Source organism: Trichosurus vulpecula, chromosome 5 (assembly GCF_011100635.1).
Source record: "Trichosurus vulpecula isolate mTriVul1 chromosome 5, mTriVul1.pri, whole genome shotgun sequence".
Lineage (NCBI taxonomy): Eukaryota > Metazoa > Chordata > Mammalia > Diprotodontia > Phalangeridae > Trichosurus > Trichosurus vulpecula.
This window is the reverse complement of record NC_050577.1, coordinates 164764906-164782227: the sequence shown is the minus strand read 5'-3', so window position 1 is coordinate 164782227 and position 17322 is coordinate 164764906. Positions and strand designations below refer to the sequence as shown.

The window sequence follows — 17322 nt, the reverse complement described above, 5'->3', positions numbered from 1 at the left end:
GACTCATGAGGACAATGTGGAAATAGAATCCACTGATTACCTCCTAAAACCCCAAAATGGAAACTCCCAAGAGCATTATAGCCAAGTTTCCAGATCAAAGAAAAAATACTGCAAGCAGCCAGAAAGAAAGAATTCAAGTACTGAAGAGCCACCAATATAAAGGAAAGGAGAGCAGAGCTTGGGATACAATAATCCAAAAGGCAAAAGATAAAAGTTTACAGCCAAACCTAAGAATTAGTTACCCTGAAAAACTTAAGTATAATGCTACAGGGGGAAAAGTGGGCCTTTAATGAAATAAAGGACTTTAGTGCATTCCTTTTGAAAAGACCGGAGATGCAAAGGAACTTTAGAGTCCAAATACAGGAGTGGAGACATAAAAAGGCAAACAATCATGAAAAACTAAAAAAGGATAAATGGCTTATATTCAAATATAGAAAGATAATACGTGTGTCCCCTGTGGACCGTACCATGGGGGGAGTCTAATTAGACAAAAAGTCTAAGAATAGTTCTGTTATGTTTTGATGATCTTAAAAGAAGAATAAGGGAAAGAGAAAGAATATGCTAAAGGGGTAGGTAGGAGGAAGAAAAGCTTAGGTAAAGTTATCTCACATAATCAGGTGTACAGGTAGAGATCTATACAAACAAGGAGGAGGCAGCTTGGGGGAAGCGCTTGACACTTGAACCTGACTCATATGAATTGATCAATAGAGAAACAAGGGAAGTGTAGAAGAGAGAAAGGGGAACAGGATTCAGGGTATACTAAAGGAGGGATTTGCCCTAAACAAATTCTAACTAAAGACATGAAATATTTATGCTCTTTGCAGTGGCAAAGTATAAGAAACCAGGGTGAGGCAAGGGAGTATAAAGTACTCATCAACTGGAGAATAGCTTAACAAATTAGGATATATAAATAGGAGAGAATACTATTGTGTTGTAAGAAATAAGGGGATGGTTTCCGAAAATCTGGGAAGACTTGAACTGATGCAGTGAAATGAACACGGACAGAACAATTTTTATATGATAACTTTGTACAGCCAATTTTGAAGGATTTAGGAACTCTGCTTAATGGAATCCAGAAATCATAATGAAACATACTACCACTCATTTCTTGACAGAGAAGTGAAGGACTCAGAAGAGCAGAATAACTTTTTTTGGGGGGGGGGGGGGTGTCATGGCCAATATGGAAATTTGTTTGACTTGGCTACATATGTTGTAATGGGTTTTGTTCTCCCTTCTTTCTTAATGGGGGGGGGGGGGTGAGGGGAGGGGAAGTAAAGGGGGAAAGAAAATAATTTTTGCTGATTAAAAAAAATTTATTTCTTAAAAATGTATATAATCTCAATCACTTAATATTTCACAACATTTTCTTCTAGGTCCTCATTTTCTAATTATCTGCTTCTGAAGCAATTATTCTGTAATACTTTTAAGGTTTTTTTCTCTATTTCATAAAATCTCTGTGGGAACCTTCATATTTTGACTGAAATTATAACTCTAAAATATTTAAGAACTGGATGTACTATGTTTTCTTTCATTTACTATACTTTCACCTGTTGCCAGCTTTGTATATAGAAGTTGTAAATGTTCCCGTTTGGGAAGTTCAGCATCAGGTGTTGAAGGTATTTCAAAGTCTGAGGAGCTCTGAGAATCCACACTTGTGCTAAGATTTAACAGGTTTTTTTCCTCTTCAACTGTACATTTCTCACAACTAACCGTAGTCGCTCCTCCAGAAGTAGAAGCTATATTTACATCTTGAGACCTGCCTTTCAGGTCAGAGGAAGTGTCTTTTGGACCAGATATATTTTGTTCCAGCTGGCATGCAGTAATAAGCTCTCTGACTCGGGAGCCACTTTTGTTTAAAAAAGTGAAGTCACCACAGTTTCTTTCCTGAGAAGATAACAAAACAGTATCTGATTGGCTGTCCCAACCTTGGCTTTCTTGTTCTGATATGTGTGTGGATTGAGAAGAATTCTGTGAGGATATGTGAGTGGAATCTCCATCAGAATCACTGAGAAGTCTTGGTGACTGGGACCCACCTGCCTCTGTGGAAGAAATTAAATTTTCTGAACCATCATCTGGAATGTCAGCATTACTTTTAAAGAAGATTTTCCACTCTGGTATGTCCACATCCAATTCCTGTTGCTGTAATGGAAGAGAATTCAAGTCCCCATGAAAAGAAGTAGAGGTTTCAGATTGTTCCTCATCCTCGCTGTTGGATTCTTCACAGTCTACAAAGTTTGTCAAAAGAGAAGTCTGCACATTATCTGTTCTGCAGCTTGCTATGCCCAGCTTCAGTTGTCCTGGACATTCCTGAGATTCAAGTTTTGGGGGAGGCAATAGAGGCTGAAAAGTCTGTTGGTTTGGGATCTTGTGTCTCAAAGGCATTAACTGAAAGTCATCAAAAAGATCTTCATCTTCATCCTCTATCCACCCCCCCCCACCCCCCAGGGGAAAAAAATTGGTAAAGATTTATGGGAATTACAACATAAACAATTTCTTGTGTGACGCATACATCTTAAAGATCCTCTCTTCTTTTATAAAGAGTAAAAGCCACTTTATAGATACTAGTTCCCCAACTCTTTAAGGAGATTTTAGAGCACAATACCCCTTTGTAAGTTAAGTTATTTCTGTTGAACTACAATGTTTTTCAAACTCGAATAGTTTAACGACCACTGCCACTTTTACAATGACATCTTTTAAATAAAGATCAAATATTTTTGTGCATATGCTCTATCTCAAGTAGACCCTACTTTTTTGTATCTCCATTAGCCTTGTACCTTGCTTTACAGTAAATGCTCAATAAATACTGCCTGGTTCAATGGCTGATTAAATAGACAACATTAAGTCTATAACTTAAATTATAAATATTAACAAGCCCTACAAATGCTAAAATTGGTGATACTTCATGCAGCCAAATTAAATACATTTTAAAATCAGAGATCTGTCCAATTAAAGGTATTAAAAATATCTTGAAAATCAAACACATGCTCCTCCTCTATCAGAATTCACTAACTTAGACTTCTAACTCTCAGAGTTGAAAGTAGGTACAAAACATACTTGAAGAAGAAACCTGCATAAAGCTTGAGGTGCTAAATAGTTTATCCTACAAACAAAGACAGAACAGGGCCGAGGGCAAATAGAAAATGTTTCCCTAACATTCAGCAAATAAAGGAGTTAGACAAGATCAGTAGTATCAAATTCAAATAGGCACAGGGCCCTCAATCATATATAAGGATATCCGTGGCTATATAGTGACTTAGAAAACCACATATTAACATTCTTATTTTTGTTATTTTTATTCATTTTAATCTGCTACTGAGTGCTGGGGTCCACTATGCAGCCTGAGTGTTGGACAGCTCTGCAGTAGATGACATTTAAGGTTCCTTTCCAGCACCAAATGCTTTAATCATTTTAATAAATCACCAATCACCAAGGTCAATGACTTTATGTATGTAGCTTTCTTCTCACTAGCTGCCATGTATAAATCATTACTAGAAAGTTCTTTGGTATAACTAATGAATTTGGAATCCAGTGTTGGGATAAAAACCTCCTGATGATAATACCAAGTGTATAGAAGTTTTGACATCTGAACTGTCACCTAAATACATGCTGTACCTAGTTCTTTAAGATGTTCAACTACTGTGCATGAAACTACCTCATTTGTCAAGATATTTTTTCTCTGATATCTGATTTTACAATTACTTTAGTTTCTTAGACAAATCTAGCTCTATAATATTTTGGCACCGTAATTTTACTAATACTGCTAGCTTATTAATATATATTGCTGGTTTAGCACACATTGGTTTTAAGAGAAATGTGGGATATTCTCTGGTATATTTCCAAATTAGTGATGTGAGATTATTCCTAGAAGTGATAGGTGAAATTTAGTTACAATTAAGCTTCAAGATCCAGTATTTTGGCTCAAAAGTACCTTCCTATATAAATGTATCATTATTTTCCAAAACATTTATTCATCAATTCAAATTTTTCTTAATGAAGACCAGCACACCCAGCTCAGTTCAGAACCTAAAACTCTTCTTTCTCCTTCAAAGTTAGCCCACTTCTCTCTTTGATTGGATAATGGAAATAAAAGTCAAAAGGGGCAGGAAAATGTAAAGTGCCATTTGCATTATTTAAATCAGTGGTAGTTTTCTATCATACTGAATTTCAAACAAGCCAGAAATGATTTTTTTAAAATGAAGGCAGAAGTTCTCAATATCTGTACACACAGCTAATGGATTACATCAGTTTAACTCCACATTGCCCTGGTCATTTTGTAGTACTTATTTCCAAGAAATTCCAAGCATTAAATAATATAAACATTTGTCCTCATAACAGGTTTATAAACTAAAAAGGAGATCCAATTCAGTCCTTATTTTACAAATAGAAAACATATAGGCAAAATTATTTTTCTAAGAAAAGCAAGACATAAAGAAAGTACCAGATCCTATTTCCCCTCCGAATCATATTATTCCACAAAATGCAGCCTTCTTTAGGAAAATACACTGAGAACCCAGGAATATTCCCTTTACCTGACTCTAGGTATGTTGTTCTGGCTCTCTTCAACATTCCAAGTGGTTTATACTTTGCTTCGGTACGCTTAGAAAAGGATCGGCATAATGGTTTTAAGCTGAAAAGAATTAAAACATATATGCATTTTTTTTAATTTCTAAGGAAGCTTCGAGAATGCATAATATCTAAGAACTTAAATATCTGCTCCATGAATTTTAGAACCAATTTTTAAAACCTCATATTTTTTGCCTGAATAATAAAGTGATGACAATTTTAACCTCCTTAAACTCAACACCTAAATTCAACACCTCCTGGACAGCAAGAAGTAAGTAGTATGTAGTAGCCAACTGGCTTCCCATTCACAAAATCCTTCTCAGATTTATAGTGGCTCCTGTTTACAAGTGTGAAATATGTTTGGCCTCATCTACAGGATAAAGCCTGACCCAGAAGGGCAAAGAAGTGAGATTTTGTTATGTCCTATTCCTTGATGAACGGGACCCCTACCTTTTTGATTCCTTCTAACTTGCATCCTATAAATTCTTTAGCTTTTAGCTCCTCTGCTTCTTAGGAAGCATGATGTACCATTGTGGCTTCAATTTAACCCAAATGATTTTTAAATTTATTGGTAAAATTTTCCTGGTATTTTTCTTTCTAAAAGCTTCCCATGTTTAATTTACTTCTTCAGTTTTAAAAATTATCATCACATTTTCAGGTGTGCAGGTATGAAAAATACAACATGATAAAAGATAAATGGAACAGTCAACAAGAATTAAGTACCTTCTGTGTGTGTGTGTGTGTGTGTGTGTGTGTGTGTGTGTGTGTGTGTGTGTGTGTGTGTGTGTGTTACTGTGCTAAATAAGCTCTGGACAAACTTCTTTTCCTTTTGCGACCCTAATATTAGTAGTCAACCCCTTCAGCGAGCACTCCTTAAACTTAGGTTGTGACCCCATAATGGTCATCTCATTCAAAAGTACTTTATTATATAACTGGCTTCAAAATGCTTTTCTTACTTCTATACTCTTTTCACTCCCAACCTTCCATTTAATCTACCCAACATATCAACATCACATTTGACTTCCTAAAAAGTCACTTCCATTATATCACTCTTCTGTTCAAAAACTTCAATGGGTCCTTCAGTATCTTCAGAATAAAGCTCAGCCTCACGGTATTTACAATCCTCATCGATTTGAACCAACCTATATTTTCAACCTATGCCCTACTACTCTCTACTCTTGACAAATTGATATCCTTACTATCCCCCAAATAAGTCTTGGCTCCTCAAACACAGCACTACTCACATCAAGCCCAACATCCTTCCTCTACTTAGCCAAACGTCTTCCCATCTGTCAAGACCTCAAGACCGGTTTCTTCCACAATGCCTTCTGGGACAACTTGAGCCCACACAGAGCTCTCTGCCTCATCTAAATTAACATTAAGCACTCCACCTTGTGGTATCTTATACCATACTACCTTCTGCTATTATTTGAATTTTTATGTACGGTGTCCTCCACTAAAGTACTATTCCTATGTCTAACTGTGGTATAGAGGGGAACCTGCATTCTTACAATTTTGCTAACAGATTGGAATTTCTGGTAGACCCTTCAAAGCTGGAAGGAATTCAACTACAGATATAATGATTTGACTGAACTGTTGTCTGAGGACAAGTTTAGCCAAGTTTGGAAAGATTCATTGCAGAAGGCTGGCCACTAGGTGCTGAAATATTTTGGCAAGTTCAACTCAACTCATCAAACAGTCTACTAAAGTATGGAAGGATTACAATCTGTTGTTTGGTTGAGGGAGTACCCATACTGTTGAAATCATATGTGTGTGTGTATGTGTGTGTGTGTGTGTATATATGTGTATACATATACACACACACACACACACACATACACATATATATATACATATATATATATATGTGTGTGTGTATGAGGTTAGAAGTACAGAGTAATGATTTAGATGTTTTTATTAACAAAATGCTAGAACATACATCTAAATGAGTTTCAACCCCTTCAAAGTAATCACTGTTGAAGGAGGGGAGAAAGGTCTCTTTAATTATTACACAAAAGCTTTCAACAGGTCCAGCTGTGGATATGTCTTCCCCTGCTGGACATTCTGAACTTCTAAGTACACACTGAGGGAATATGAGAATATGTGATTAATAATCTGGGTCAGAGATTAATATTGCGGTTATCAGGCATCAGAGCAAGGAAACATTCTTTTCTCATTACCATACAAGTCTGTGCCTAATAAAATTTAAAAAGAAAGAAATGAAAGGACTACCCCAAAAATTGATCTTATCCAAATTAGAATTTAGACTACCACTACAAATCATTCCTGTGGCCGCTCTTCTTTGCCAATCACAGAGCTGTACGGCTTGTTTGGTGTTATGGATTCGATTGGATCCCCTATATTTTTATGCTAATTTATTCCTAAATAACTTGATCATTTACGACTCTCCGTTCCAGAATACCTCTCTATTTTTGTAAGCTTAGAATAAAGAGACTGGCCAAAAGTTAAAGACTTTTATGTCTTTCCTTGTCTCAGCTCTTTTCTCATAGGCTGCATTGCTCTTTAATATGCTTAAAGACTTGCATTATGTTTTTGCGTTTGCTTGCCTGCATCCAAATCAATTTCCATAAGCCAGTTTTGGAAGGGCAGGTCCCAATACAGTATACAAGTGAAAAAGGAGGAGAAAGGTCTATGCGTGATTCAACAGAGAATATAAATGAAGCCTTATCCGGGATCTGATACAGAGGCACATGAAAGTACATACAAGAAATAAAAGTAACCTCATTTGGTGGGACTGATAACTTTCAACAACTTTCCTACCTATCATCTGGCTAGCGCTAAATCCTCTAGAAATATGTCCTTTGGGGAACAGGGGCTCTCTTGGTTTTTATAAGCATATGTCACTGACACACCCACATTGAGGCATACCTCTCTAGCATGGGAACAAAGTGAAGACCAAATGGAATGACCTGGCCAAACTCTAAAACCTATGGTCCAGGAACTTACTTTTAAAATATTTTAATAACTATGTTTCAACATAATTGGTTTCCTTTGTAACCCTATGGGCCTTGTTTTTTTATTTTGTTGTTGTTTAGCCGTTTTCAGTTGTGTCTGATGCTTCATGACCCCTTTTGGGATTTTCTTGGCAAAGATACCGGAGCGATTTGCCATTTCCTTCTCTCGCTCATTTTACAGATGAGGAAACTGAGGCAAACAGGTTTAAGTGACTTGACACAGCTAATAAGTATCTGAGGCCAAATTTGAACTCAAGTTTTTCCAGGTCTAACGCTCTATCCGCTGGGCCACATAGCTGCACATAGAGGGCTTTATTTTACGTATTTTAAAACGTTCTAAAAGGGAGTCCATAAGTTTTACCAGATTATCAAAGAGGTCCATGACACAAGAAAAGGTTAATAACTCCTGCTCTAAAAGAAATGTAATATTTTCCCAAGGAAAGAATCATATGACTCTATTACAGTGCTATTGAAAGGATATCTGGATTAAAGAGTATTATCCTATTAAGTATATAACTGAAACAGAAGTCAAATCATAGGTCTAAACCCAAAAGAAAGAATTCTGTTTGGGGGCCCAAAGAACTGATTGCTAGGTGATTTTTTAACTCTGTATTGCGTAGCTTAGTCAGCTATAATTAAATAGGACAGCCTAGTATGATCTGACACTGCTCTCTATCACTGACCTGGATCAAGGTAAAACCCCCTACCTGAAGAAAAAGCAATGCCAAAGTAGAACTCTGGATATTATGAAATATCAAAGATGTATTCCTGTGACATTACATCAGCCACTAGTAAAGTGACTGTAAAAATAAAGTAGACAGACCACTTCTCCAGGATATTTAGAGCAAGTCCAGAAGCAGTAAATGAGAAAGGGCATAAAGTAGAAGGGCCAGGCAAGGGAGGAGGAGGGTATCCAAGTGAATGCATGGAGACTCTTGGTATAGCAGCATTAAAATGTTTCCAAGGGATATACTGCATACAGCTCTACAGACAGAGCCCTTTCCTAGTTAACTAATACTGAGAAGTGTTAAATGTAGGGTCTTGATGATCCATAAATGTTCCAAAACTGTACCAAGTATCACTGGACTCAATGTATGACTTATCAAGGTGACTATGTTTATGTGCAATAATCACCTGGATGTATGCTTATTTAAAATTCCTTCTCATTACTTTAAAGCCGTATTTATTTCATCTTCCCAATTAGACCCACTGCCTTGAGGAGAGAAATTCTGACAATTTTTTTTTCTGAATACCTCACATTATTTAGCACAGTGCTACAAAAACATTAGCCTCTTGATAAATATTTACTGATTTCACTTAAAAGGGTATATTCTGCTTTAAGACAATTGAACATATATAAATTCAAATTCAGAAGGCAGTTCAATCAAAATGGTTATGTGCACTCAAAAATATTCTTCACTTTAAGAAATCACTATAGTGTTTCATTAAAGAGTAAACTCTCCTGGGGCAGCTAGGTGGTGCGGTGAATAGAGCACCGGCCCTGGAGTCAGGAGGACCTGAGTTCAAATCTGGCTTCAGATACTTGACACTTACTACCTGTGTGACCTTGGGCAAGTCACTTAACCCCGACTGCCTCGCCTCTCTGCTCTTAAAAAAATAAAAAGTGAACTCTCCTAATTTATTTTAAATATTTGGGGAAATGATTTAAATTGAAATTTTTATAAATTTAACTACAAAATATTCAAAAACAAGTGTCTATGGAAGACCACAAAGTACAAATGTAATTAGTAGCTGACAACAAAATTTTTAAAATGTGCTGATGGCTTATCACAGGCAGAAATCAACCAATCAAACAATAAACATTAGAGGCCTATTACGTGCCTTAAGCACTATGCTGTGTTCTTTACAAATACTGATCAAGAGCAATGTGGAACCATGCCCACAGGACTATAAAAATGTGCATGCCCTTTGACCCAGCAACGCCACTCCTAGGGCTGTATCACACAAGTGGGAAAGGGACCTGTATGTGCAAAAATATTAAAGCTGCTCTTTGTGTGGTGGCAAAGAACTGGAAATCAAGGGGATGCCCATCAATTGGGGAATGGCTGAACGAGTTGTGGTATATGAAGGTAATGGAATACTATCATGCCATAAGAAATGGGGAAGATACGGACTTCATAACAACCTGGAAAGACCTACATGATCTGATGCTGAGTGAGGGGAGCAGAGCCAGGAGAACATTATATACAACCATAGACATGGATTCTGTGATGACTAACCTTGATAGACTTGGCTCTCCTCAGCAATACAAGGCTCAAAGACAACTCCAAAGGACTCATGATGGAGAGAGCTAGCTACATGCAGAGAAAGAACTGTAGAGTCTGAATGCAGATTGAGGCAAACTATTTGCTCTCTCTTTTTTTTTCCTATTTTTTTTTTGTTTTGTTTCTTTTCTCTCATAATTCATTCCATTGGTCATAATTCTTCTTTGCAACTTGACTATTATGTAAATAAGTTTAATGCGAAGGGTTATGTAGAATCTATATTGGACTGCATGCCATCTTGGGGGGGGAGGCGGAAGGGGAGGGAAGGGAAGAAGATTTGAAACTCAAGAACATGTAAAACTAAATGTTGTAAACTAAAAATAAAAAATTTAATTAAATAAAACAAAAAATATCAAGCAATCAAACATTTATTAAACCGCCTACTACTAGCTAAACACCGGTGATAGAAAAAAAGGCAAAAGACAGTCAAATACAATCTAATGATGGAGACAACATGCAGACAAATCTACACAAAGCAAACTATACACAGGATAAATAGGAGATAATTAGCAGAGGGAAGGTACTGGAATTAAGTGAGGCTAGGGAAGACTTTATAGAAGGTGGGATTTTTGCTCGTACATAAAAGAAGCCAGGGAGGTCAGTAGTCGGAGTGGAGGAGACAGAGTACTTCAAACATGAAGGACAACCAGAAAGAATGCCTGAAGCCAAGAGACAGAGAGCCTTGTTTGTAAAACAGCCAGGAAGCCAGTGTTACTCGACTTGAGGAGCATGTAAGGTGTAAGAAGACTGGAAACGTAGGAAGGGGGCTAGGTTACAAAGGGCTAGAAAGGTAGATTTTAAAATTGTAAGCACAGAGACGGTAACTAAATCCATGGAATCTGATGAGATCACCATCTATACTACAGTATAGAGGGAGAAGAGAGGAGGGCCCAGGACAGAACCCTGAGGGGCACATCTATGATCAGGGAGTGTGATATGGATGAAGATCCAGCAAAGGAGACTGAGAAGGAGGAGTTTGATAGGTAGGAGAAGAATCAGGAGAGAGCAGTGTCCTTAGAATCTAGAGAGAGAGAGAGTACCAAGCAAGAGAGCAGTCAACAGTGTCAAAGGCTGTGTAATAGCTAACGTGTGCCAGGCACTGTGTTGAGCACTTTATACTTCATCTCTTTGGAACCTCACCACAACCCTGAGGGCAAGGTGCTATTCTTATCCCTATTTTACAGATAAGGAGGTAGAGGCAGAGAGGTTAAGTGACTTGCCCAGGGTCACAGCTAGTAAGTGTCTGAAGTCAAATTTGAACTCAGGTCTTCCTAACTCCAAGCCCAGCCTTCTGTTCACTGCATCACCTAGCTGCCCTATGAAGACAGACAAAGGGCCATTTGATTTGGCAACTGAAAGATCATTAGTAACTCTGGAGAGAACAGTTTCAGTGAAATGAGAAGTTCAGAAGCTGGACTGTAAAGGGTTAAGAAGAGAGTGAGAGGAAAGAAGTTGGAATATATTGTAGATGGCCTTTTTGAGGAGTTTAGCTACAAAGGGTGGAAAAGAAATGGGAAAACAGCAGGGACAGAAGGTTTTTCTCAGGAGAGGGGAGACTGGGAATGTTTGTAGGCAATAGGAAATGAGCCAGTAGAGAGGGATTAAAAATAACTGAAAGAGTGGGGATGACAGAGGGGCCCAATCTGTTAGAGGAGATGGGATGGAATGGGTCAGTGTTGGTACAGATCAAGGCCATTTCATCATGAGACAGATGAAGGAGAAAATGGCAGACGGCACCTGATAGCAGGTGAGGAAGAGGGAAAAGACAGAGTTCATGACAAATAGTCTGAATTTTTTTTCTGAAAATATGGCTCAAGATTCTCAGCTGAGAGAGTGGGGGATGGAGAGCCATGGGAAGTTTGAGGAGGGATGAAGAGCTGCTGTGGAGAGTGGGACAGTGCGTGGCTAAGGGAGGTAGAGCAGGACTGCCAAGCAGCAGTGAGGGCACACTTGAAATTATGTAACATAAATCTGTAGTGGATCTAGTCAAAACAATTGAACGATTTTCTCCATCTTCATTCAGCAGTGTGTATGTAGGAGTGAAGGTGCTAAATAGTAAAGCGATCCAAAGCTGAGGTTTGACTGGGTATAACTGTCGCTATGATAAGGGGGTTAAGGATTCAAGATAGAAGGACAGTGTAGAGTTGGTTTACCAAGGAGTCAGGATGGGGAGAAGAGGAGAGAGTGGCTAATGCAGGGGAGATGGCCTGGGAGAGAACTCAGGGGTCCAGGGACTGGAGGTCAGGGTACAAATGAAGAATAGGGTTATGTAAAGCAAGGCGGAGGGAAAAATGAAAAACCAAGAGATTATGATCAGATAAGGGGATTTCAGAATTCTTGAACACAGAGGTGGTACATCTATGGGTGATGGGACTATCAAAGGCATCTGTCTGTGGCTGAAGTGGGGTAGAGGAATAGCTCATGGGAGGTGAGTAATCTCTAAGCAAAAATCTGTTTGGGGAAAGCAAAACAAACTTTTCCTAGTACCTCAGAGTAGAGAATGAGGAAATAAGGATTCTGAATGGGCAAAAGAGGAAATGGAGAAAAACAGCAGGAGTACCTTAGCATGGAGATAGGATTCACAGATTTCAAGTGGAACCAGATTTATGGCCAGATTCCACAGGAAACCTTGAGCCTTGTAGCCAAGCAGCCCAATGACAGCGGCGTCTCATTTTTTGGCTCATTTAAAACTTTCTACTTACATTTCTACCACTTTTTCCTTCGTTGAACCCACAGGAATGACATTTGGATACACGTTGACAGGATGTATATAGCTCAAGAAATCCTTAATCTAACGGAAAAGGAAGAACAAATGATGTGTCACTAGTGGGGAAAAAAAAGTCCTGCTTTTAACAACTAGTGCTTCACAAGATCTTGTGTCCATGAAATGGCAGAGGTAAGTGAAAGGAATCTTTTATATTCCTCAGATGTTTATTGAATAGTGCCACATATGCCCCAAATCCCATGTTTTGTGCACATAGTATTTGCCTCCTTGCTCAGGGAGCTTCAGCACCCAGATACATCCCCTTTTCCTTCTCTTAGAATTTAGTTGCTGCCTTTAAATAACCACATACAACATAAAGTCTTACAACTTTGTTGTCTTTCCTCATACTAAGTCATTGTTATGGGATGCAAACCTTTTTAAATGATAGAACATCCAGAAGCTCTTTGAAAAGCTTTGATTTTCTCTGACCTTACTGAGTGCAGTTCATGGACACACAAAAGGAATGGTTTGGTTGTTTTGATGAATATTTTGAGTTTTCTACGAAGCTCAGGTTGTTGTATAGGTATTTTCTCATTACTCTCCACAACAACCCTGTGAGTAAGAGAATTATTCCCTTTTGCAAATGCAGAATCTGAGGTATAAATCAATTGTTGCATCTTAACTCTTCTAAATTCAGGATTTACTCAAAGGCAATTCAATTCAGCACACGTGAAGCATCTTTGAAGAGGCCTTAGGAGTATGGCAGAATATAAAGAACACCAGCTCTGGAGTCAGAGCCCCAGGGCTCCCAGCCCACTTCTGATGCTTCCTGCCTCTGGGACATTGGACAAGTTATTTAACCTTGCTGGACCTCAGTTTCCCCAATTGTAAAATGAAGGGGTTATATTGGGCTAGATGACTTCTGAGGTCCCTTCCAGCTCTAGATCTATGATCCTGGTCATCTCCAAAGGCCTTGTAGAAAAAAAGGAAATATATATTTTAATTAAAGGAGGAAAGTAAATGAGAAAATCCTTTATTTAGAAATTTTTAATTTACAGGCTTTTTTAAACTTTTAAAGACCTCATGAAATAGAAAATAATGCTTTATCTGTCTACCACTTTTTTCTTTTATGAAACACATCCAAACAGGGTAGGGCAGGAGTTTAAGATGTAGTTCAGGGAAAGTAAGAAAAGACTGAGTTATGCACAAGTAATTCACTTCTTCCTCTCTCACGGTAGGGGACTACAAGGAAATGGGAACACAAGTAGAAAAGTATCTCTCCCCCAAACCCTACTCCCATACAAGCAGAAGTTTTACAGCTTAAAAATGCACTAAGACTGTTGGGACACTATACATTCATACACAGAGTATTTAGAAAAATACAAGCTCTAATACAAGCCAACCTAATTCAAAAAATCTGTTTAAATTTATATCTAAGTCTACATATTCTGTTCTCTGCAAGGGATACAGTCCCTTTGACTGGAACAGGTTGTTAACTGGTGACTACCTTAATATCCAGTTTCTAGAGATTTGCTGGGGGAGAGACAGAGGGTAGGTGGTGTGGCACCGGGAGAAGCTACCCAGAACTAAGGTATAACTTCAAAAGTGTACATAAAATAACAACCACTAATAAAAAAAGGATAGGGGCAGAAGCTGTTTTGCTTTGCACCCAGGTGACAGGAAACTAATTCCAGCTGATTATGATAAAGCAAACACACAGGCTCTTATGCTCTTGTTAATGTGACTTTGCCATATGTAAAACTGCTCCCTTCCCCTCTTTCTTGTGCTGCATATAAAGAAAAGAAACACGATTGCTGGTTTCAGAAAATTTTAAAAAGTAAAGCCTGCCCTGAGATTGACTTAAAATACCTTGGACAGGGTACAGAGACCACCTATGGCTAAAAAAGAATATGAAAGAAAGGTGATAGCTGATCCAGAGAGGCAGGCAGCCTAAGACATTACAAAAGCAAACTAGCTGAAAATCAGACTATGACTTTTGACTTCTACCCAAAATTCCAAATTACTAAAAAAAAAGGTATGAATTATGCCATAGGAATTTACTACTTTAAAAGTTGTCTTAAAATATTAGCTTTGTAACTAATGACTAATGTTAAGTTTGGTTATTAAACAGATATTTTTGGTAACAAATTAAGTAGTCAAAAGAAAGCTGTCCTTTTGGCCTTCCTAGGAAATATGACAGAACAGATTTTTCATCCCTCCCACCAAAGGTCCCAACTCCTTTCTGTGAAGTCTGCCCTTCCTTCTCACTCCAGGGTAAAGTTCTGTTCTACTACCTAGTCTCCTTTTTGTAATAGCTTTATTTTTATCCCTGTGGGACTTCATCTAGTGCTTTATCACTCTCCACTGTTTAGCATTCTCTCTTCTCTGTGACGAACCTTAACTGTACTATTTTGTATGTCTAGCCTAAGGTCTTTTTCTTAACCCTTTATCTTCACTTTAGCTCCATTGTTTGCAAAGTCACCCTCTTGCGAGGGTTGGAGATTACTAACATTTTGATGATTTATGGGGACAACGAGGCAGAATATCTGAAGTGGGGTATGTTATAGAAAATCTAAGATGTAAGTGTCGTAACCTCAGAGGTTATCTAGTCCAAATACTTAGACACTACACACAAGAGAACCAAATACCAATTAAGGATAGCAATATGATTTGACAAAATAAGCAGCAGATAGTAAGGTTGAAATGAGCTAAAGAAGAGCAAAAGTAAGAGCTAAACTTTATGGCAGACATTATGGAAGAGTGATGATTTAAGAATAGTAGAGACCAATAATTCAAAAATATAAATCCACTGTTATGTCATTTCACCAGAGCCTAAACTCCTTTAGGATAGGGCTGTATTTTATAATTTGTATTTTGTTGAATGCTGTCCAAATGTGATCTTATTGTGATGTTCTCAAAATGGGGGGGGGGGGGGGTGGGGCAGGGAGAAGTCTTTATCCCAATTAGATAGCTTGGCATTTCATAACTATTTTTATTCTACCCCAATTTCTGAAAATGACTAAAGCTGTGAGTGGAGGATAACCACTTATTGGGAATCACTGAATCGTAGATTTAGAGCTGGAAGGGGCCTTAGGGGCTATCTAGTCCATCCCTGTCCATTCACAGATGAGGAAACTGAAGCCCAGAGAAGCTGAATGACTTGCCCAAGGTCAGCAATAAGAACGTTAAGAGGGGATTTGGGTTGGGGTAGAAATTAGGTCTCCAAGGTTCCTGCAAACTCTGAGATTCTGCGTTTGTGACTGTTCAATGAGCCATCATCTGAAACCTGAGGCAAAACACACTGATGACTGATGCCTTACAGTAAGGACTATGACACACTACATTCAGCTGGGGGCAGCATAGCCCAGGTGGAGGACCAGTAACTATGAGGGAAAAAACAGCCTTTAAAGTTCTAAAATGAAAATCTTAAGTTATGCTATCACAGCAAATGTCGCCCAAGTCTATTTCAATCTACTTCCACACATGAAAGTGCTGAATTTGCACCCTCATGAGAGCTAATATTATCTTGTCTTAGTTTACGAGAATGAAAATGGTGGCAAATTAATTTGCAAATTAATTTGGAAATTAATTTTTTAAGAAAAGTACAGGTACCACATTACCAGTTTGATACAACCTGGATTCCTGTATAATAACTATCAGTATAATGAAAGCCATCATACAACAATAACGAAATGTTTTTAAATTTCATTAAAGGCAATTGACTCACATTCTACTGAATATTGTTTCGAACAAGATTCAATACAACAAAATTCTAGTACGATCTGGACATCTCCTTAAAGTTAGCTGTGTTTTGGGATTATTTTGGTTAATACCAAGTATTCCTTTGAATGATAACTTAATGGTTCTATAAGATAGGCAAATTCTATATTATAAAATTTTTTATTTAGGAGGCTTTGGTAATACATATTTTAGAGTATTTGGATAAATTTTACTGATAAACAAATCCCTTTGGGGTTATCTTTTATGAAACACATCAACACAAATATTTATGATGAGCTACAACAAATCTGAGTAGCAGAAGCAAATATATGCCTGAAAGTCAAGGACACTAACGCACCCACTATCAACTTACCTCACTGTAGGAAGAATGAAATGAAAAACAAGCTCTATACGAACTCTCTCCAGTTCTATGAAAAAGTAGCAAAAAGAACAAAAAAACCTCGTTAATCCACAAGCATAATCATTTTGGGCCCTCCCAGGGTAGCTGACTCCAATATTTAATCAACCTACAGGAAGGGGAACTTCTTTATGTCTAACTGAACTCCAGAAATATGAACGTATATTGTCTTTTTTTTTCTCCTATATAAATGTAGTGGATAGGGACCTCGACTTGGGAGTCAGGAAAACTTGTGTTCAAATCTTCCCCCAGGCACTTACTAGCTATGTGAGGCCTGGCAAGTCACCTCACCTCTCTGGGCTTCAGTTCCTCGCCTATAAAGTGAAGGGGCTGGATCAGCTGCTATCTAAGGTCCCTTCCAACTCTATATCTATGATCCCATGATCCTTCTTCCATTCATGGTCCACACAGCTGTTCAATTGATATTCCTAAAGTATAGGTCGAACCATTTCTTTCCCCTGCTCAAGAAGCTTCAGTTATTCCCCACTGTCTCCAGGATAAAAAACAAACTCTTCTGGAACTCAAAGCCTATCAGTTTTAATCCAGCTCCAGCCCACCTTTCCAGACTGATTACACAGTATTCACCCTCATTTACTCTACTTTCGGGCAAACTGACCTGTAAAGTATCACACTGCCCGCCTCTGTACTCAAGTCTTA

The 17322-nt window shown here is 38.1% G+C and overlaps 1 protein-coding gene across 2 annotated transcripts in view; it reads right to left on the bottom strand.

Annotated features, from left to right (window-relative positions):
- Positions 1-1302: 1302 nt before the first annotated feature.
- DCLRE1C (DNA cross-link repair 1C) overlaps positions 1303-17322 on the bottom strand; it is a 35742-nt gene continuing 19722 nt past the window's right edge. For both annotated transcript variants that reach the window (XM_036761344.1, XM_036761345.1), the window contains 4 exons: positions 16621-16675; positions 12526-12614; positions 4530-4627; positions 1303-2420 (listed from right to left, as the gene is read on the bottom strand). In XM_036761344.1, coding sequence (XP_036617239.1) covers positions 1501-2420; positions 4530-4627; positions 12526-12614; positions 16621-16675 — 1162 coding nt within the window. In that variant the 3' untranslated portion in view covers positions 1303-1500. The remainder of the gene's footprint in view (positions 2421-4529; positions 4628-12525; positions 12615-16620; positions 16676-17322) is intronic.